Source organism: Corylus avellana, chromosome 2 (genome assembly GCF_965113065.1).
Source record: "Corylus avellana chromosome 2, dhCorAvel1.hap1.2, whole genome shotgun sequence".
Lineage (NCBI taxonomy): Eukaryota > Viridiplantae > Streptophyta > Magnoliopsida > Fagales > Betulaceae > Corylus > Corylus avellana.
Genome location: NC_142491.1, coordinates 6,570,433 through 6,591,237, shown reverse-complemented (window position 1 = coordinate 6,591,237; position 20,805 = coordinate 6,570,433). Strand labels below are relative to the sequence as shown.

At 37.9% G+C, this 20,805-nt stretch overlaps 3 protein-coding genes across 5 annotated transcripts; 1 reads left to right on the top strand and 2 right to left on the bottom strand.

The window, feature by feature from the left end:
- LOC132180103 (uncharacterized) lies at positions 1-1,621 on the bottom strand. 2 transcript variants are annotated; one of them, XM_059592967.2, is made up of 2 exons: positions 1,428-1,621; positions 1-837 (listed from the first exon to the last, which is right to left on the bottom strand). In XM_059592967.2, the coding sequence occupies exons 1-2, from the start codon at positions 1,501-1,503 to the stop codon at positions 167-169; spliced, it is 747 nt and encodes a 248-aa protein (XP_059448950.2). In that variant the 5' UTR covers positions 1,504-1,621; the 3' UTR covers positions 1-166. The 2 variants fall into 2 exon arrangements, with proteins under 2 accessions (XP_059448950.2, XP_059448945.2); XM_059592962.2 differs by having other exon boundaries at positions 1,413-1,620.
- Positions 1,622-9,189: 7,568 nt separating this feature from the next.
- LOC132180087 (integrator complex subunit) lies at positions 9,190-17,097 on the top strand. The gene is made up of 13 exons (XM_059592938.2): positions 9,190-9,708; positions 10,029-10,104; positions 10,259-10,339; positions 10,489-10,881; positions 10,974-11,188; positions 11,937-12,266; positions 12,442-12,652; positions 13,588-13,680; positions 13,786-13,877; positions 14,813-14,930; positions 15,092-15,177; positions 15,890-15,941; positions 16,437-17,097. The coding sequence occupies exons 3-13, from the start codon at positions 10,331-10,333 to the stop codon at positions 16,953-16,955; spliced, it is 2,118 nt and encodes a 705-aa protein (XP_059448921.2). The 5' UTR covers positions 9,190-9,708; positions 10,029-10,104; positions 10,259-10,330; the 3' UTR covers positions 16,956-17,097.
- Positions 17,098-17,316: 219 nt separating this feature from the next.
- Positions 17,317-20,805, bottom strand: ANNAT3 (annexin 3). 2 transcript variants are annotated; one of them, XM_088513850.1, is made up of 7 exons: positions 20,707-20,798; positions 20,033-20,046; positions 19,747-19,892; positions 19,222-19,449; positions 18,598-18,810; positions 18,427-18,516; positions 17,317-17,569 (listed from the first exon to the last, which is right to left on the bottom strand). In XM_088513850.1, the coding sequence occupies exons 1-7, from the start codon at positions 20,796-20,798 to the stop codon at positions 17,366-17,368; spliced, it is 987 nt and encodes a 328-aa protein (XP_088369976.1). In that variant the 3' UTR covers positions 17,317-17,365. The 2 variants fall into 2 exon arrangements, with proteins under 2 accessions (XP_088369976.1, XP_059448933.2); XM_059592950.2 differs by lacking the exon at positions 20,033-20,046 and having other exon boundaries at positions 20,723-20,805.

Here is a 20,805-nt window from a genome sequence, read left to right as displayed (position 1 = left end):
TTTTCATAAGCGTAAGTCACTTTTTATTAATTTTATAGTAACCAAATCATAATTACAGCAGCATCATTATAAATAAAGGGAAATAACAATCAGTACTCATCGTGAGTCTTTCCACTCTTCACTCACCTAATTTATTGAGTAGTAGTACTAAAGCAATACTTATTTCCTAAGGAATAGGCTTCTTGATGATTGGTTTGTGAAATGGGAGTGGAGGCAAAAGTGGCTTCTTATGAAATGGAATTGGATGGAGAAGTGGTTTCTTGAAAAAGGGATGTGGAGGAAATGGCTTTTTGAAGTCTGGAATTGGTGGAAGAAATGGCTTCTTAAAATCTGGAATAGGTGGTGGAAGTGGCTTCTTGAAGATTGGAATTGGTGGTGGTAACGGCTTATTGAAAATTGGAACTTTTGGTGGAAATGGCTTCTTGAAAAAAGGATGCTCATGTGGAATTGGTTTCTTGAAAATAGGAACAGGAGGTGGAAGTGGTTTCTCGAAAACTGGAATAGGCGGTGGAAGTGGCTTCTTATAAATTGGAATGGACGGTGGAAAAGGCTTCTTATAAATTGGAATGGGCGGTGGAAGTGGCTTCTTATAAATTGGGATGGACGGTGGAAAAGGCTTCTTATAAATTGGAATTGACGGTGGAAGTGAAATGGGCGGTGGAAGGGGCTTCTTATAAATTGGAATAGGTGGTGGAAGGTGCTTCTTAAATGGTGGAAGTGGTTTCTTGAAGTACGGGGCATGTGGAAGATGTTTCTTGAAATAAAATTTCTCTTCTGGGTTGAGATCTGCAGCCACTTCTTCAATTTGAGGCTTTCCATCATTGGTTACAGTGAGCCCTACACAAACACATAACACAAGATCAGGGTGATTCATCCATAATTTTATATGATGCAAGAATGTCAATGTTAAAATATCGAGTAATACTACTTTTCATATACATTTCATATCGGTAGCGTATTTTAAGTAGTTTTTTTATGTCAATTACTAAAAAAAAAAGCGTTACTTAAAACACTGTCACGTCAACCGATATGATAAATTGGTGTGAAAAGTAACATTATTCTAAAATATCATATGGCTACTACCAAGAGATTTTCTATAGTTTTTTTTTTTGTTTTTTTTCAACCATCTATGCTTAATTCCACTATCTCCCTTCATTTTTCTGGTAAAAAACTTGAAATTAAATCTAAACCGTTAAAAAAATTACAGAAAATATCCTTCTTGTGTTTTGAGAACAAATGTATTAAAAGTACTTTAAGCTCCTTAACGCATATTGCAATCCTAAGTATGCTTATAATATATTTTAAGTGGTTTTTCATGTGAGTCACTTAAAACACATAAAGAGTAGCAATTTTACTCTAAAATATCACTAAGTACTAGTAGCTGCTAGTCAATTTTGAGAACAAACATGTACCTGAAGGGGCCTCACCATAGCAGCTCACAGCAAGCAAGCAGCACACCAAGAAGCTCAGAAGAGCCCCTTGGAAAATGGACGTAATCCGCATACTGAATAGCCCTCCTTATACCAGCTGACACAGATGACAGCTTAATTAACGGTTTAAATCTGCAAACTTCTGCAGTTTGTGTGTTTGTTTCAATGCTTGAGTGACTTCTTTTGAGTCCCATCGGCCTTTCTTCTTATATTGCGAGCCTTTTGAAGCTGTTTAAGCGGCTCACCTACGCTGCACTAATTAAGGGGCTTTTCATCATTTCATGCCTTCATGCAAGCTACGAAGATTATGGACCATACACAAAGATAGTGACAGACAGACTGACAGTGCATATATGCCGCCGAATTTGCTGCTCAGATGCCATTTTCTTCATTAAATGTGCTCCCCCAATCACAATATTATAATTTATATGCTGCATATCCTGTGTCTTCTTGTGCTTTTGTTCTCCACCATGTATCGAGCAAGGCAGAATTCTCACGTTCTACTGGTTGAGCCATGCAGTAGTATAGTTGAAATTTTCTTGAAATGATATGTAGTAAGTTTGCAGGTTTTTGCATCAAAAATTCAAAATGGTAAAATTAAGGTTATTAAAGGGAAGGTTTGATTTTGCTTTTTAGGGTTTAAAAATGACTTCAATATAAACTTTTAACCATGAGCTTTCGTTTGTTATCTTGATGGAAACTATTGTCAAACCACCTCCAGCTAATTTGGAGTGGTCCGACCACCTCCTATATTTTTTCTTTATCTTTTTATATTTGTATTATTGGGGACATGTGTCATATTAATATTGCTAAGTTATTGGTCACCAGGGGTGGTAAGTTATTGGTCATTTATGCTTACTAGCGAGAGTTTTAAAAGTATGTTTGGAATTGTGTTTGAAAAATAAAGTTTTTAAGTAAAAAAAAAAAAACGTTTTTTTGGCTAAAACTTTATTTTTAAGCTTTTGACAAATGTGTTTTGACCATTTTTAAGTTTTTTAGACTTTTAAAAGCGTTTTCAATTTTTTTTTATCAAACGACTACTTTTTTTCTTCAAATAAACTTTTTTAGTGTTAAACGTACTTTTAAGCTCCTTAAGCGTACACCCAAATAAACCCTAAGTCACTTTTTAATCACTAGGGAGCTTATTACACATCATTTTGTATTTTTGCCTTAAAATAAAGAAAAGCAAGTGAGAGCTAAACTTGATTTTTCTGTGCCATTGTACTTATAATTTATTTATTTATTTTTCGTTGTTGTAAACAGGCTTCAATCCCCAATGCACAGTGATACTGATAACTCTCTCTTGTTTTTTTTTTTTTTTTTTTTTTTTTTTAATAATTTATTATTATTATTATTATTATTTTTTAAAAAAAAGGGTCCAATATCATTAGATTATACAATAAATTTTGATCATATTCATTAATGGGAAGTAGGATCCACTGGCAAATAATAAGGACTTTCATTTAACTAACAAAGAAAAAGATGGTTCTTGCAGATATGGCCAATATTGGTTAGGAGTTGGACCTATAAATGTGGTACTCAATATCATAAATTCGCTGACCAGCAGAACCTATAAGAACAAGGCAAAATGTTTGAATAGTCCATCTCCAGCAAGTTGTTGTTCATATTTCCACCGGCCTATTGATTGATCAAATCGGTAGATCTCATAATAACTCTTTTACATTTATTATAATAATTATTAGCAATTTCAACAATAAAATTGCTGAAAATTTAATCCAAAATGTTTAAAATATACTACGATTTTTATTGTAATTCTCTTAATTATGGGTGAAATAACCAAACAATAAAGAGATAAGTATGGTAAATTCACTGTACACAACATGGCCATACTATTATGGGATGTGGCATCTTGAAAACTATATGTGGGATCTTAAGCACTGCATTTGGGACACATAATGCGATTATAATAAACAGCAACCCATCTATTGGAGGTGGAGTTATTTTTGCTTTGATAAAGAAATTCTTCGAGCTGAGTAGTAGAAAATTTATTTAAGTCAGTCTATTAAATTTATCTATATTTTTTTAGAGTATTTGATTTTTATGTGCATTTTAAAAATGTTTATGAGAATCATGTGCTCCAATAACATATGTCACATGTCTTATTAATCATATTAAAAAGAAAAATATTTTGTTTTCATCTTCCCCATCTCTGTACAAGAGACAGACAAATCTATTATTGAATCTGTTGGATCACATGTGTGTTGCATAGATTTAATGGTGGATTTGCACAAAAGATGGACAATAGATGAATTTGTTAATGGAACCAACACATTCAACTCCACAAATCCTCCCAAGGCAACGTCCATATTCTCTAGAAGGCAAGTGTGTGACCTGCAAGAACACAATCCTCCCAAGGAATCTCAAGCAACGGCTACATCCAAAATAAGGCAATGAAATCCTACAATTATGGTAAACCCAATCAACCCAACGGCTAGTGCAAGAAAGGAAAACCAAAGCAACTGTCATTTAATTTTGTACAATACTTTCCTTTGTAAATCTCTCAAAGAATGTATATAAATTCATCATGTATCAATGAAAATGCAAGCAAGCAATTACACAGAAAATACCTATTCTATATGGTATCAGAGCTTTGAACGAGCGACTTACGTCGTCATTTTTTTTTTCTTCTCGCCTTTGAAGCATTTCTTCAAACACCTGCTGCTCTTCTCCAATGGCTTCTGCCTCCACTGAAATTGCCTCCCCCGAAACCACCCCAAACATCACTCCCATCAATACCCAGCAAGCCCTTCCCATAGCTCCTCTCTCCAGTTTTGCCCAATCCATCACCAAGCTCAATAAAACAAACTACATGACGTGGCGTGGCCTTGTGGAACCATTCCTCCGAGGTCATGATCTCTATGGGTACGTTGACGGCACAAATACCCCCAGCCCACCCATCTCCAACTCTTCTGGCGGTCCCTCCACCGATCCTGACACCCTTCACTGCCTCCGCCAGGATCAATTGGTCCTCAGCATGCTCATGTCCTCCATCTCCGATGAATTGCTGCCTCAGGTCCTTGGTTGCAAAACTGCCCAGGAGCTATGGAAGACACTGGATAAATCTTTCACTGCAGAATCTCAAGCCCGTGTATTAACCCTCCGTCTTCAACTTACCACTGCCAAGAAAGGAAATTTGAGTATCTCAGATTATTATCACCAAATCAAGCACACCACCACCACTCTTGCTGCTGCCGGACACCAAATCAGTGACGCAGAACTCACCTCCTATCTCCTCGGCGGTTTGGGTTCCGAATACGACCCATTTGTAACATCCGTAACCACTCGTGTGGAGACTCTCTCCATTGACACGCTGTTTGGGCATCTCCTCGCCCACGAATCTCGGCTTGCAAAACACCATCAAGAAGACTCCTCCTTTCCGACAGCCAACGTCGCAGCTCGGAGCCCCAACTTCCACCGTGGCCGTGACAGTCATCGAGCCTTCCAGCGCTCCTCCGGCCAAGGACAACGATCACGGGGGCGTCCTCATCATCTTCACTCGTCTGCGTCCAGAAGTCAGGGAGGACTTTTGGGTCCCTCTCCCCTTCCATATAACCCACATCATCAATTGGGTTCCTCAGGGCCCAGCCCGCATATGGGCTCCTCAAGGTCCAGACCCACATGTCAAGACTGTGGAAAATTGGGCCATTCGGCCCTCACCTGTTACAACAGGTTTAATCAAGCTCATCAAGCCCCTGGCCCAAATCTGACAGCTTACAATGCAATGGCCACGTCATCTCGGGATCTCAACTGGTATCCCGACACTGGTGCTTCTCACCACGTCACCTCTGATTCAAATCAATTAAATATTCACTCGGAAGAGTACGATGGCCCCGATCAAATTCAAGTGGGCAATGGTACCCGCTTAGCCATCAAAAATATTGGCATCTCTCTATTCTCTCAACCTAATTTTATTTTACGTAATGTTTTGCATGTTCCAAAAATTACAAAAAATTTATTATCTGTGCAAAAATTTACTTTAGATAATAATGCTTTCATGGAATTTCACCCTTCTTGTTTTTTTGTTAAGGATCGCATCTCCGGGAAGATTCTACACAAAGGTCCGAGTAAGAATGGACTTTATCAATGGTCCCCCTCTACATCAGCCGCACCACCTAGTGTTTTTTCAAGTGAACGTGCCTCTCATCACGATTGGCACGCGCGTCTCGGTCATCCTGCTGATCGAATACTTCGTCAAGTTGTGTCTCAATTTCACCTACCCGTCACGTCTAATAAGAAGCTACCACTTTGCCCCGCCGACCTTCCCCTGTTTTATCAAATAATGGTGCTCGTTACTATGTTATTTTTGTTGATCATTTTAGCAAGTTTTCTTGGTTATATCCCATTAAATGCAAATCTGATGTTTTCACCATATTTCCTAAGTTTCAGGCATATGTCGAAAGGCTCTTTGACCGTAAAATTAAATCCATTCAAACCGATGGCGGTGGTGAATTTCAAAAACTCCGACCTCTTTTTACCTCACATGGCATCCATCATCGTTTAGCATGCCCTCACACTCACAAACAAAATGGGTCTGTAGAACGCAAACACAAGCACATAGTAGAAATGGGCCTCACTTTACTAGCCAATTCTTCCACTCCTTTAACCTATTGGGATGACGCTTTCCAAACAGCGTCCTATCTCATCAATAGATTACCCTCTCCTGTCCTAAATCACCTCTCCCCCTTTCAAACACTTTTTAACCTTCGCCCAAACTACACATTTCTACGCGTTTTCGGATGTGCGTGTTGGCCACACCTACGCCCCTATAACCGACACAAACTAGATTATCGATCCACCGAATGTGTCTTTCTCGGATATAGTCCCTCCCATCGCGGCTACAAATGTCTTCATCTTCCCTCTGGCTGCCTCTATATTTCTCGACATGTCATTTTCGATGAATCTTCTTTCCCATTTTCTCGTCCTTCCCCTTCCACTTTGAACCCACCCTCTCAACACACTCTCTTCTATTCTCTCCCTCCTTCCCCTAACCCACCCTCCCACGCTCCTCCAAGCCTCCATAACCCACGGAGTCACCCCCCAACTCCACCACCACCTCCTACTCTCGCTGAGGTTACCTCCCCCACTTCATTAGCACCTACTACTACTAACACTATTTCTCCTTCTTGTACACAGGTTGCACCTGCAGAAACTGCTCCACCAGCTCCTCCTCCCCGACAACATGGCATGCAAACTCGCTCCAGGAACAACATTTTCAAACCGAAGACCATTCCAGAGGGACTCATCCGGTATCCTCTCCCAAAAGCACTCACTGCCACCACTTGCTCCGATGATGTCGAACCGACCAGCTACTCCTCTGCTGCTCCACACCCTGCCTGGCGCGCCGCCATGAACACTGAATTTGATGCGTTACTCACCAATGGTACTTGGACCCTGGTCTCTCCACCCCCCAATACCAACATTGTTGGATGCAAATGGGTTTTTCGTCTCAAACGCAAAGCCGACGGCACCATTGATCGCTACAAAGCCCGACTTGTCGCGAAGGGTTTTCATCAACAACATGGCATTGACTACGGCGAGACCTACAGTCCGGTGGTCAAGCCCACCACCATTCGCTTAGTTCTCTCTCTGGCAATCTCATCCGGATGGTCTATTCGCCAGATTGATGTACAAAATGCCTTCCTTCACGGATGGCTTTCCGAAGACGTCTACATGGATCAACCTCCTGGCTTTATTCATCCCCAATACCCCAATCATGTTTGCAAGCTACACAAGGCACTGTACGGTTTAAAGCAAGCTCCCCGCGCTTGGTTTTCTCGTCTAAGTGATCGTCTTCTTGAGCTTGGTTTTGTGGGATCTCGCTCTGACTCCTCTCTATTCACTCAGTGTACCCCTTAACATACCACATACATCCTCATCTACGTTGACGACATACTTATCACCAGTTCCACTCCTCACGAGACCACCTCACTTCTGCAATCCCTCCGAGTTGACTTTGCAATCAAAGACCTTGGCCCCCTTCACTTCTTCCTTGGCATAGAAGCCATTTCTACACCTGATGGTCTCATTCTATCTCAACAACGCTATATCTTGGATCTCCTTCGCAAAAGCAACATGACTAATGCTAAACCCATCAAGTCTCCCATGTCCACTGCCCATCCCCTATCTCTACTCTCCGGGGACCCACTCAATGACCCATCCTCTTACCGCAGCCTTGTTGGCGGTCTCCAATATCTTTCCCTCACCCGCCCCGACATCTCCTTTGCCGTCAACAAAGTTTCTCAATTCATGCACCGCCCCACCTCTATCCATCTCCAAGCTGTAAAACGCATCCTTCGCTATCTCAAATTCACCATCTCCTACGGACTACTTTTCCGTCGGTCCCCCTCTCGCACCCTCCAAGCCTTCTCTGATGCTGATTGGGCCGGCTGCCCTAATGACCGAAAATCCACCGGTGGCTTTTGCGTCTTCCTTGGCCCCAACCTCATCTCATGGTCCTCTCGCAAACATCGCACTGTTGCCCGCTCAAGCACTGAATCTGAATATCGCACCCTCGCCATCACCGCTGCCGAACTCATTTGGCTCCAATCCTTGCTTCGTGACCTTGGCATTTTTCTTCCCCATCCTCCTACACTTTGGTGTGACAATATTGGCGCCACCTACTTATCCGCCAACCCTGCCTTCCATGCCCGTACGAAACACATTGAAATCGACTTCCACTTTGTCCGCGATAAAGTCGCCTCTAACACCCTTGTTGTGCGTTTCATCTCTAGCAAAGACAACCTCGCTGACATCTTCACTAAACCCACCGCTTTCTCTCATTTCTCTCTCATGCGAACCAAGCTCAACGTCGTGTGCCACGTGTCTCGCTTGCGGGGGCGTAATGGAACCAACACATTCAACTCCACAAATCCTCCCAAGGCAACGTCCATATTCTCTAGAAGGCAAGTGTGTGACCTGCAAGAACACAATCCTCCCAAGGAATCTCAAGCAACGGCTACATCCAAAATAAGGCAATGAAATCCTACAATTATGGTAAACCCAATCAACCCAACGGCTAGTGCAAGAAAGGAAAACCAAAGCAACTGTCATTTAATTTTGTACAATACTTTCCTTTGTAAATCTCTCAAAGAATGTATATAAATTCATCATGTATCAATGAAAAGGCAAGCAAGCAATTACACAGAAAATACCTATTCTATATTTGTAACATTTCTTCATTAAAAATGTGATTTTCCAAACAATGTGTCAATCTACATGGTACTTACTGTATTAGTAAGTAAAACATGAATTGCCACATAGCAATTTACATGGTACTTATCATATTTACAAACAAACATCAAAATAGCATTTACCATTAGGGGTGAACAAAACCCGCCCAAACCCGCAATACCCAACCCATCTGACCTAACCCACCCTGCAAAGACCGAATTTTAGTGTTAAAATCGCGGATCCAGGTTGGGTACTTGATTACCCGTTCGGGGCAGGGTGGGTCTCGGGTATATTTTTTTACCAACCCGGGTACCCACCCCGCCCCACACCCTTTAACCCTAAAACATTAAAAACCCTAAGCCGCCGCACACTTCACTTTCTTCTTCTTTTTGGTTTTTTTTTTTTTCCTTCTTTCACTTCTCAAACCTTGCAGCCGCACACCTTCACTATCTTTCTTCTTTCTTTTCTTTTTTTCTTTTTTTCTTTTTTCTTCCTTCCTTTTCCACTTCTCATCTGGCCGCCGCACAGCTTTATATATAATATATATATATATTTTTTTTTTCTCTTCTTCTATCTTTCTTCACTTCCTTTTCTTCTTCTCTCTTTCTTTCTTCACTTTCTAACCTTGCCGCCGCTCAGTCAGCCCAACCTGCCCCGCAAAACCCGAGACCCGGCGGATTTTGTTTACTGTATCCGGGTCTCGGGTATGAAAAATCAGACCCACATGTTACGGGTCGGGTGTTCGAAATAGCCAATACCCAACCCAATCCGACCCCCGCCCACTTCTATTTATTCAAATTTCAAAGGAACCATGTGACTTGTGAGAGGCCCTATTTGGTCGATCTGCGTGGCCCGCAGCTTGGGTATTGGAGGCAGCCCAAACTTTTTCTTGATGCGGGCCAATCAATAAAAAACCCAAGTCACGGATGCCTCATTGACAATTGGATCAGGGTCGGGTAATCCAATTTGTTTGGGTATAGTCTTCCAGTTCCAGCTCCAGGGACTGAAAATCGACACTCAAAACTAGTCAAGAACAGTGGACGCGCCACCTTATAAAGGCCAGCAACGACGCCGTTCGGCACTATCTGTAAGGTTTTGCTCCCCAAGCTTTCAATTATATTTTCACTATTGTTGTTAAACAAAAGTTATTTTTTGAAATAGAGAAGTTAAGAGAAAAAAAAAAAAAAAAAAAATCAAAAGAAGGTGTTTTATTCAAATTCATTTCCCTTAATCCTCAAAAAAAGTGTCACTTTGACATGTTATGGCATAGATAAATATATAATATATGCTTGAATATTTGTTAATATGTATAAATATGTGTATTTTTCTCTTTTTGTATATTTAAGCATACACAATGGTGTAATGTGCTAATTGGGTTTTTCTAACTAATCGGTTTTGTCTTTGTAGGTGAGGTTTCTTGCTGTAAGTGTCTCCAAGTATTTGTAGTGACAAATTTTGTTCCTGTTTCATCTCCATGAAATTTGTGAGTTTCTTTCTGCATAGTTAACTTTAATAAACATACACATGTATATTTTTCTTTTTGTATATGTGCTATATGTATGTATGTGCATACACAATGGTGGAATAGGTTAATTGGGTTTTTCTAACTAATGGGTTTTATTTATCTTGATGAACAGAATTTTTTTAGGTAAAGTTTCTTGCTGTTAGAGTCTCTCAAGTATTTGCAGGGACGAATCCTGTTCATCTCTATGAAATTTGTGAGTTTTCTTCTGCACAATTAACGTTAATAAACATACATAAATACCTGTTTGTTGTGTCTGCTTGGTGTGTGTGAATAGATATACATAAGCATATGTATATATAAAGCTTTTATTTTGGGGAATTAATATGTTTCATCTTTTTGCAGACATGTTTGAGCAAAGGTGGGGGTTTCCAATTCCCACCGTGTCACATGCTCAACGTATGTGGGGTTAGGATCTTATTTGATTGTCCATTAGACCTTTCAGCGCTTACAATATTTTCTACTGTTCCCACTGGTTTTGATGTGGCGGTAGATGATCAAAAGGCGGCTTTGTTACAAATTTGTAGTACTTCGGATTCGGAATCTATGACCCAAAAAAGGCAGAAAATCGAGAAGCCCCTCAATGTAAATGATTTGATTTGTGCAGTGCCTTGGTACAAAACTGTTAGGAATTTGCACCTGTGGAATGTGTCCTTCATAGATATCGTATTAATCTCAAGCCCAATGGGTATGCTAGGATTACCGTTTCTTACTCAAATGAAGGGATTTTCTGCTAAGGTATGAAAGAATGAGGTTGTGATATTAATTTATCCTTTCGCAATAATATAGATAGATATGATTATATTAATTTTGGTTTGTAAATTTGCCAGATATACGTGACTGAGGTAACAGCTAGACTTGGGCAGCTTTTGATGGAGGATCTTGTGTCCATGCATATGGAGTTCAGGGAGTTTTATGGACCTGAGGGGTCTAATTTCCCTCACTGGATGGAGCGGGAAGAGCTTGACCTGCAGCCATCTGCACTGAGAGAAGTAGTTTTAGGCAAAGATGGGGCCGAGCTGGGTGGTTGGAAGCCATTGTACAGGTAACTGATGTTTCATTTGATAGTCTATAGAGATGTTTCTTGATAGAACTTTTTCAGTGGCATACTTGCTATCCATCCCTGTCTAGAATCACTAATTATGAATTTTCTAGTACCAAGTCATTGCTAAGCAAAGTGTTGATTGAAAGAGAGAACTTTTTGGTCAATTTTGAACCATGATAACAAAATTTGATTCTGAAACAAAATTCAGACTATCAGATAATTTTACTCTATTCTTTCCTGGTTTTCCATCTCTCATCTTGTAGTAATGTGCTTTACATAACCTTTTTATTTTATTTTTATAAGTAATAATGCATTAAAAGAGCGCAAAGAGGATGCTTTACATAACCTTTTGTACGCAGTAGCCATATCTTCTAGGCTCTTTTATTAGAAAAATGTGTTCTGAAGGTCAATTTCTTTTATTTATTTTTTAAAATTTTTGCTTGTGTGCAAATCATGTTGTATTGAGGAACGGTTAAACGGAAGCCAAGTTTGCTGGGATTAGAGCGTTGCAGTTAACTATCTTTTCGGTATGCTCTGTAGCATGTTCTTTTCCTAGAAGATTATATATATATATATATATATATATATATATATATATATATATATATATGGAGCTTAATTGGCATAGACACATGAAATATGCACAAAGTGGATATGATTGTTACCATAAATCAGGGCAATTCTATTCTCAACTATCAATCGAAGTTAAGATCCTGTATTTGAGGATGTAATAAGTGGACCTTCTCAGTGCAGCTGACGTGAAGGATTGCTTGCAGAAGGTTCAGACACTTAGATATGCTGAAGAGGTCTGCTACAATGGCACATTGGTCATAAAGGCATTCAGCTCTGGTTTAGAAATAGGCGCCTGTAATTGGTCCATAAATGGTCCAAAAAGAGACATTGCTTTTATTTCAAGCTCTATCTTTGCTCCTGCTCATGCGATGAGTTTCGATTACCGTGCTCTTCAAGGGAATGACATCATATTATATTCAGATTTTTCATCCCTTGATGCTGTGGAAGAGGTTGAGGATGATGATGGTTACTCTGTTCTAACAACTAACAGTTTGTCATCTCTCAGGTATTATCACTTCCATGATATTGACAGTTTTCTTGTAAGGTTCTATGCTTTTCACTGGATGCTGTATTTCAGCTATTATATTTTCAGATTTTATTTTTTTACAAGCTTACAGCTGTCTTATAAATGCTCAAATGGTAATATCGAAACTTTCTGCCTTTGTGATTAACTTCTGTAGCAATGATAATAAAATTTGGGAAGAGTCTGCCGAATCCATACTTAATTCTGATGAGCATTTAGAAGAAAGGGAGAAACTATCTTATCTGTGCTCCTGCGCTACAGATTCTCTTAAAGCTGGTGGCTCAGTCCTTATTTCCATCAATCGAGTTGGAGTTGTTCTACAACTTTTGGAGCAGATATCAGCTTCACTAGAATCTTTGAATCCGAAGGTAGATATTTACTCTTTTTGCTTTGGCTAATGTAATTTTTGGTTCCTCCAACTTTGAGTTCACTGTCAATGTAGTCCATGAAGTCCTTCGAGAATTTAATCCTTAAAGTTTTGATTTGTTGTCGATTTAACACTTTTGTTTAAACCTGTTAACAGATATGCTGTTAATTTTCACATGTTACTCATGTGTTCGTCATTTAGAGAAAAAGAAAATAATAATAATAAAAAAACTTTAAAAAGAAGAAAGAAGAAGAGAAAGGGAGGAAGGTGGAAAGATACCTTATTAGAGGAGGAATTAAACTGAAAAATAAAAAATAAAAAAAAATGGCCCCAGATCAAGAAATCCCAAAATTAAGCATGGTTCAAAATCAAGACTTGAAACAAACAAATTAAGGAAGAAAAAAAAAAAAAAAGCATCATCTCATGCGATGAAGATACATTCCATGACTATGAAGGAAAAGTAGAAGAAGAATCAAACCCAACTCAATCTCACTCTCTGAATGTCCTAGAATTATCTCCACAAGCATTTATCATGTCAAAATAGCATATGATTACAGGTTTCAGAAATTTCTAAAACAACTGACTCAAAAGTAATTGGGCTTGAAGAAGAAGATACTTTGTTTGCTGTATGGGAAGCCAACTGTATGATCGAGGCTGTAAACTGAAGCCTTTGCTACTTGCAAGCAGTGTCATTCCTTTGATGATTCAGCACCAAAGTAAGGTGAAGGAGATATAAAACTTCACTAATAACTAAAGAGGTATAATTGACAAAAGAAGTTATTACAGCAAAAACTAGAAGACTTAAATTTACTTCAGAAATAACCCTCTCCAATCAACCACAGTGAAATGTGCAATACTGATGTCAAAGCCTTGGCTTACTGCTTTAGTGGGACACACTTCTTAATTCGATAAACAGTTTGTTAACTCATCTTGTAGGTTCCTATATATGTTATTTCTTCTGTGGCTGAAGAACTCTTGGCATTCACAAATGTCATTCCAGAATGGCTATGCAAAGAGCGGCAAGAAAAGGTAAAACAGATTTTTGGCTTATTGTTTCCAGCTTGCTGAAGCTTATCTTGATGTACAAAATTCTAGAGTTAGGCATCATACTTACTATCTTGATTGGTGTCGCAGCTGTTTTCTGGTAAGCCATTATTTGCACATGTTGAGCTCATAAAAGAGAACAAGCTTCATGTGTTTCCTGCTGTTCATTCACCAAAACTGTTGTAAGATCTATCCTTCTTTCTTTTTTTCTCATTTAAATGCTTGCGATGAACTTCCTGGCTAGCAATTGTCAAAGTTTTCTCATTCACATTACTTTCAACGGTATTTTTTTTTTATCCTTGTTGTAGCCTAACAATTTCTTGGTATTGAATATCTTCACAAGATTTTATCAAACAAACTTGAATTTTTAGCTTGTATTATAATGTTTTTGTTCACCGCCTCAAAATTGTTTTCTCTAAAATTGTTGATATTATTACTATAATACTTCTTATAGCATATTATAAGCAACACTGAAATTACCTATAAGAGAATAAACATTTCAAACTATTTCCTTATGGTGTTACTTAAATTTGATTTGAAACCAAAACATACATGTTATTCTGGATGCTTCTTTGAAACTTTTTACAGCCTTAACTTCATATTTAATTGTTATAATGCTCATAGGTGTCAGTTTCTGGGATATGTTTGCTGGAAATGTAACAACATTAACCCAAAAACCCCTCAGAAACCTTATCTTCTAACTTGAAAAGGTGTGAAGTCGAGAGTCTTCCCTAATAAAATTCGAAGGTTAGAGAAAATTCCAATGACCTGTTTGCAGAGGTTTTGTGTGTGTTTTCTTTGTTTCTTTTTTTCCTCTTCTATATCTTCAGCCATCTGTCTGTCTTATTATCTATCTCTCTCTCTCTCTCTTCTCTCTCTCTCTCTCTCTCTCTCTCTCTCTCTCTATTTTTGTTCTACTCTTCCTGGTTCATCATTTTCTCTTTGTGGAACATTGTTTACACACCTTTTAGGTAACAACGCATCAAAAGACAAGATATACCTGTGATAAGAAAATAATCTGCAGTTAAACACTACTGAATGATCATGTTGGCCTTATTACCAACCTGTACCATATGTAATCTGTTTTCACTACTCAAAACTGACATTTTGTACATAGAACTAATTGGCAGGAACCATGCATTGTATTTTGTCCTCACTGGAGTCTGCGACTTGGTCCAGTTGTTCATTTACTTCGACGTTGGCTTGGGGATGCAAACTCTTTGCTTATTCTAGAGGTGCTAATTTATTTTAAGAATAATTTCACTGACTTGCATGCTTGCTTATCTAGTTATATTTCACCAAGATAATCAATTGCATGTTTTATTTGAAACTTATCACCATATGATATAATTGGGATGGCTTTATTAAAAAGCATAAGATGAATGTAAATATGCAGAGTGGACTGGATGCTGAGCTGGCACTCTTGCCTTTCCAGCCAATGGTAATGAAGGTTCTTCAATGCTCATTTCTCTCTGGAATAAAGTAAGAGTTACTTTTTTCCATCCTTTATTTGTGGTTCTGTGTTAATAAAATTGACATTACTTTGCTCAAATACACTCAGTTGCCTATCTCTTTTTGTCTCCTTGATCCTTCCTCTCTCTCTCTCACATTCTCTCATATATGCACTTCTTTTTTTTCTTTTTGTCGGTAAAATTCTTAAATCTGAAGACAGCCTACTAAGTAGTAAGCACACAACACCTGGTGCCACCTAAGGGATCAACCAGGTTTGAAGTCTAGAATGTTGAAATAACTCTGCACAATTGACCCTTCATATGTGTCCACGTTCTTCAAGAATTCTGACACAAGAACAGATCTCTTGAATGGAGTCTGTATTATTTGGATATGCGGATTTTTGTCATTAACAACATCGAGTGGAAGAAATATATTGTTTGGCCCTTGCACCACCAAACATAAGTTACTTGTGTAGCTGTTTGCATTTTAAAAATACGTCATCCTGATTGAATACTCATTATCGGCAAAAGGGCTATTAGGATAATGTTATCTTGCATTATTTTCCAAAAAGAAAAAAAGAAAAAGTGCTTCTGTACAAAAATTTGAAGTGCCATAAGACTCTTTTGCACCTAGCAAACTGTTCAGTTTTAAGGGCCAAAAGGTTTCTACTTTTTCTTAAAACACCACTGAACTTAATTGTTCAATTTACTACTTTATTTTGACCTTTATCTCCTTTTTGTAGATTGAGAAAAGTTCTGCCTTTGCTGAAGATATTGCAGCCAAAAATAACTCTGGTAATTTTTTCAACTTGTCGTGTTATGCCTGTATTTTTTGGGTTAATAGCATTTTTCCTATTTTCCAGTTAATAGCACTTTTCTACCTTGTACTTTCAAACATTTGCAATTTCTTCCCTAAAATAGAAAATACTGTAATAAAATCCATAATTTCAAATCAATTTAGTTAAAAGTAACCATATAGGGATCATGTGCTTATCACGTGAGCTCTTTCCCTTCCAAATCCATAAAAAAGAAAAAAAAAAAAAAAAAAAAAAAAAAAAGATGCTGGAAAAAATTCATTCAAAAAATAATGTCTTTAAGGATCCTTATCCTTAAAACAGTGTGGGGGACATTGCAGAACGATTTGAAATAAGGGGATGGATTGAAAAAAAATTTAGTTTAGGAAAGGTATCACAAATGTCCTGGTAGTTTATGGTATAAAATTTCTTAATTTGGAATGAGATTTTATTGAGCTAATTAGTTCTCTCTCCTTTTCTATGCTCCTTTATATAGTTGCCTGAGGATTTGAGGAAGCATATCAGTTTTACAAATGCGGATTCATTCTCAGTCTTTAACTATTCTGAAAATGAAACTTTACGTATACCAAGCTTGAAGGACAGTTCAGAACTAGAAATTGCAACAGACTTGGCTTTCCAGTTCCAGTGGAGAAGGTTGAAGCACGAAAACATGAACATAACAAGATTAGAGGGCGAGCTCTTCGTAGATCATGGCAAGCACCAGTTACTTTCTGAGAAAGAGCCTGCAAAGTCCTCCAAAAGTAGGCCACTTCTACACTGGGGTTCACCTGATTTGGAAGCACTTCTGAATACGTTATCAAAGATGGGCATTAATGCATCTATAGAACAAGGTGGGGGTAGTTGTGGATCACAAAAAACTTGTATAGTACATGTACATGATCCTAAGAAGGCTTTAATAGAAATCGGAACAACGGGGACTGTTATTAGTGCTGTTGATGAGAATTTGGCCTCCCTGATTTTTGAAGCCATCGATAGTGTTTTGGATGGCATTTAAAAGAACAGAATTTCTAGATCTTTTGTGGGATTGAGGAAAAGAAGATAGTGAAAATGAACAGAAATCATTTTTTTGGTCTGTATATGAATACCATTGTGCACAAGACTGTTGTAAATGGTTATTTATCAGTAAAATGATTCATTTAGTTGCATACTTTCTGCTGTTTCTTTTCTTTGTGGAATTGAATTTTTCTTGGAGACATGAATTATAAAGAAAAGCACATGTTTTGTTGAGTCTGAACTCTTTCCCCACGCATGGACAATTATGTGAAGGGAAGACATTTTATCATTTCAATCTTAAATGTGTTGGGTTAGGGTTGACTTATATAGTTCCATATTCATATTTCGATACGGCTACAACAACTTTTATTCCAATGATGCTTGGTATAAAACGAAGGTTGGTAGAATGATTCAGATTCTTGCTCCAAGCAAAGTCATCAAGAAGTTTTTGTAGTCTCCTGAAGTGTCACCAATAACTGCATTGTCGAGGCTGGTTTTGTACTTGTTGTAATACTCCCCTCTGATTTTCATTGTGTCGATTTCAGCTCGAGTAACAATTGCTCTTGTTAGAGAATCTTCATCTGTTCCAAGCCCAATAATGGAATTTCCTATTACCTGGTACAGTTCAAGCAACAGAGAATAGCATTAAAGATAGCTGCTAATTCCAAAACAGTCAAGAACTTTCTTCATATCAAGAAATCAAGGCTAACATTTGGATACCGGCCGCTTCAAAGATGAGCAGCATTAAAAACATAATTTTCAATCAAACTTCTATGGAAGTTCAAAGATCATGCTCCACTTCAATGACTATATTCAAAATAACAGCTAAGTTATTTGAAAGAGGAAAACTTCTGCTGAAGTCGCAGCCAAGGAACTTCACTTTCACTTTTTTAACATTTATTGAAGGAACTGATATTTGTATGACCTGTTATGGAAGCTGCAGAGTTTGGCTAGCTAACCCTAAATTTGAGTCGACATCCATCATACTTTCTGGTCAGAATCTATCTGCAGCCTCAAGCTGCCCAAAAGGTGGACACTTGAAGCCAATTTTAAACTGAGAAGCATGATTTTGATGGCCTGTTTCAGACACTTTCTATGGTGACTGGGGACTTTGTCCATTTGAATTCAATATTATGTGTCTTCAACCTTCAAAATCGTTGATTCGGCTTCTCACAAAAAGTCATGTTCAACATTCAAAGTAATCCTGGTACTAAATTGGGCATGATTCAAGAAAACCAGCATTAAAACTTCCAAAAAGGAAAACAAAGCTTTAGAAAAATGTTGTTACCATTTAGCTACCATCTCTTGCATTGAAAAGAAAACCTTGTCTATATGAAGAAGAAAACTTTGGAAATGATAACCAAAACAACATCTTGGTTGTTATAGAATTTAGGTAAGAGTTCTTCCTCTACCCATTATCTCTTATCTATAGCAAGTCAGGGATGAGAAACAGTATGGATGAAAGAATTTACCTCTGCAAAATGCTTCTCAGGGGAATCGATGCACCAAATTACCATTTTCAAAAGAGCCTCCAAATCTCCATTCACATAGCCCTTAATATCCTGTCAAGAAAATCTACAAATGATATTCTAAAAGAAATCAGAATAACAATATTTATAGATTAACCAATAGAAAATCTAAACCTGGTCAATGGGATTTCCATAGTTCTGCTTGTAACAGTCAAAAGTTGCTTTGACCTGAAAGACATTCCTTGTGCAGAGTATCCACACAACACTATCACAATCTAATTGCTTTGTTCTGATGGCTTCATGTAGTGTAGCTGCTTCTGATTTAGCAACTACCATATCCACCACTTCTCTGTCATACCTGTAGCAGCTCACTAGACCCACTAGAAGCTGCACAAAACTAACATTAAGAACCACAGACAGATTTCAAATTTCAGACTACTACTGCATGCAAATTGTGCAGCACAAAGCTAAACTAGTCAGTTTAGTATCAACCTGTTTAGGATTGCGTTAGGAAATCGAACTTTTATTTATAAAAAGAGTCTTAAAGAGCTTTTTAGAAAAAACCTCATTTTTAAGCTTCTTCCAAAACGCAGTTTTAGGCTTTTTTAGAGCAAAAGAGTCAAAGAGATGCTTTCTAAGTAATTTACTAAATGGATCCATTTTTGCTTGGCAAAAACTTTTTATGTATTAGAAACACTTTTTAAGCTTTTTAACACAATCTAAAATAGGCTCTAAGTTGATGCTTTACCATTTCGTCCAATGTTTGCATCTTATGTAAATGACTTGAGGTTGCTTTACCTTTCTGAGTGGCATATCAACAGCAGATGTAATATCCTCTTCAAGTGAGCAATCAAAGAGAGAACAGTAGGCCTGCCTGACAGCCATCAGATGGTGAGGAGATGATGCACATGCTATCTCAACTATCACTTCTAGGTGTTTGATTCCTTTCTTCTTTTCCTTCAATGCATCTTTTGCCAGTTTAGCATCCCTTTCTGGGGGATCTTGTGTCCACAAAATCACTGCTTTCTATTACACATCAGATGACTGAGTTGTCACATATAGACATATATATGCAATAACATATTTCCAGAGGCAAAGCCCATATAACAATAAGAAGTACTATGTAGTAAAATATGAATATTTTTTTCTACCATTCTCAATTAATTCTCTTTAGTTAAAAAGAAAATCCCAATTAATTGCTGATTCAGAAAAAAAAAAGTTATCCTCTACTTTGTCATTTAAACAAGTCCAAATATGCAGATATTTGCATAAATTGAAAACATGCAGACAAATTATATCCAAAAAGGGCAAGAGAAAACATACTGCAAAATCACCAGAGAGTTCAGAATGGAGACGATCAATGAGGGATTCATTGTAAAGCTGCTGATATCTGTCTTTAATTCTCCTCCTTTGGCTTGCATTCCTGCGGCCTAATACCCAAATTACAGCCTCCTCATCGGTTCCCAGTCCTGGATTCGTTTACAAATATACATCAAGAAACTGATCCATGAACAAAAACAAGAAAAGATGAATGCTCTCATTGAATTACAGCCATCTCACATTCTAGGAGGGAATAACAGGAAATCCATAAAGGAAATAGAAAATAAACTGATGCACAGACAACTAATTTACTAAATTCGAATACCCCATGAACAGAAATTCAAAAAATAGACAGAACATGCAAAAAAATCGTTATAAAATTACCATAATCCAATATCAGTGTTCTTAGTTAGTTGAGATTAAGGCTTCCTTGATTTGAATTCAAGTTGAGTCATCCCATATATATATACCATATACATTAAATTAACAAAAAAAAAATTAATTTTTCATGAGCAAAAATTTAAATTTTATTGGGAACTAGAAAATATAAAATAATAATTATCATGTCATATTGCTAGGAGAAATGACACCCACAAACACAACATAACGAAAAAATAATTTTTTTTTTTTTATATAGATAATCACATTTCAATCTCAGTCATCCCTGATGATCACTGCAACGAATACAAGCACAAATAGAAAAGCAAAAGATTAACCCTTGGGTTGGCTTGCGCGGTAAGTCACTTGGTTAGCATCCGGTCTAAAGTTCGACTACTCGAACACAAATAATTTCTTGGTGTCACGCTTGCAGACAGAGGGACCACTTTACACGGTGTCCTAAAGATCTAATCAAGGCGGAGCCCCAAATACCCCAGTTAAAAAAACACAAAAAAACAAAACAAAAGATCCCCAGAAATGAGTAACAAAAGGAGAACATCATATGGCACTCACTAACATTCAGACAGAGAGAAAGACACACCATCAAAAGCTTTGTTGAGCCTTTCACAATCTTGGTCTGCAGAAGGAAGCACATCAGGCACTCTCAACGTGCCCATTTTTTCC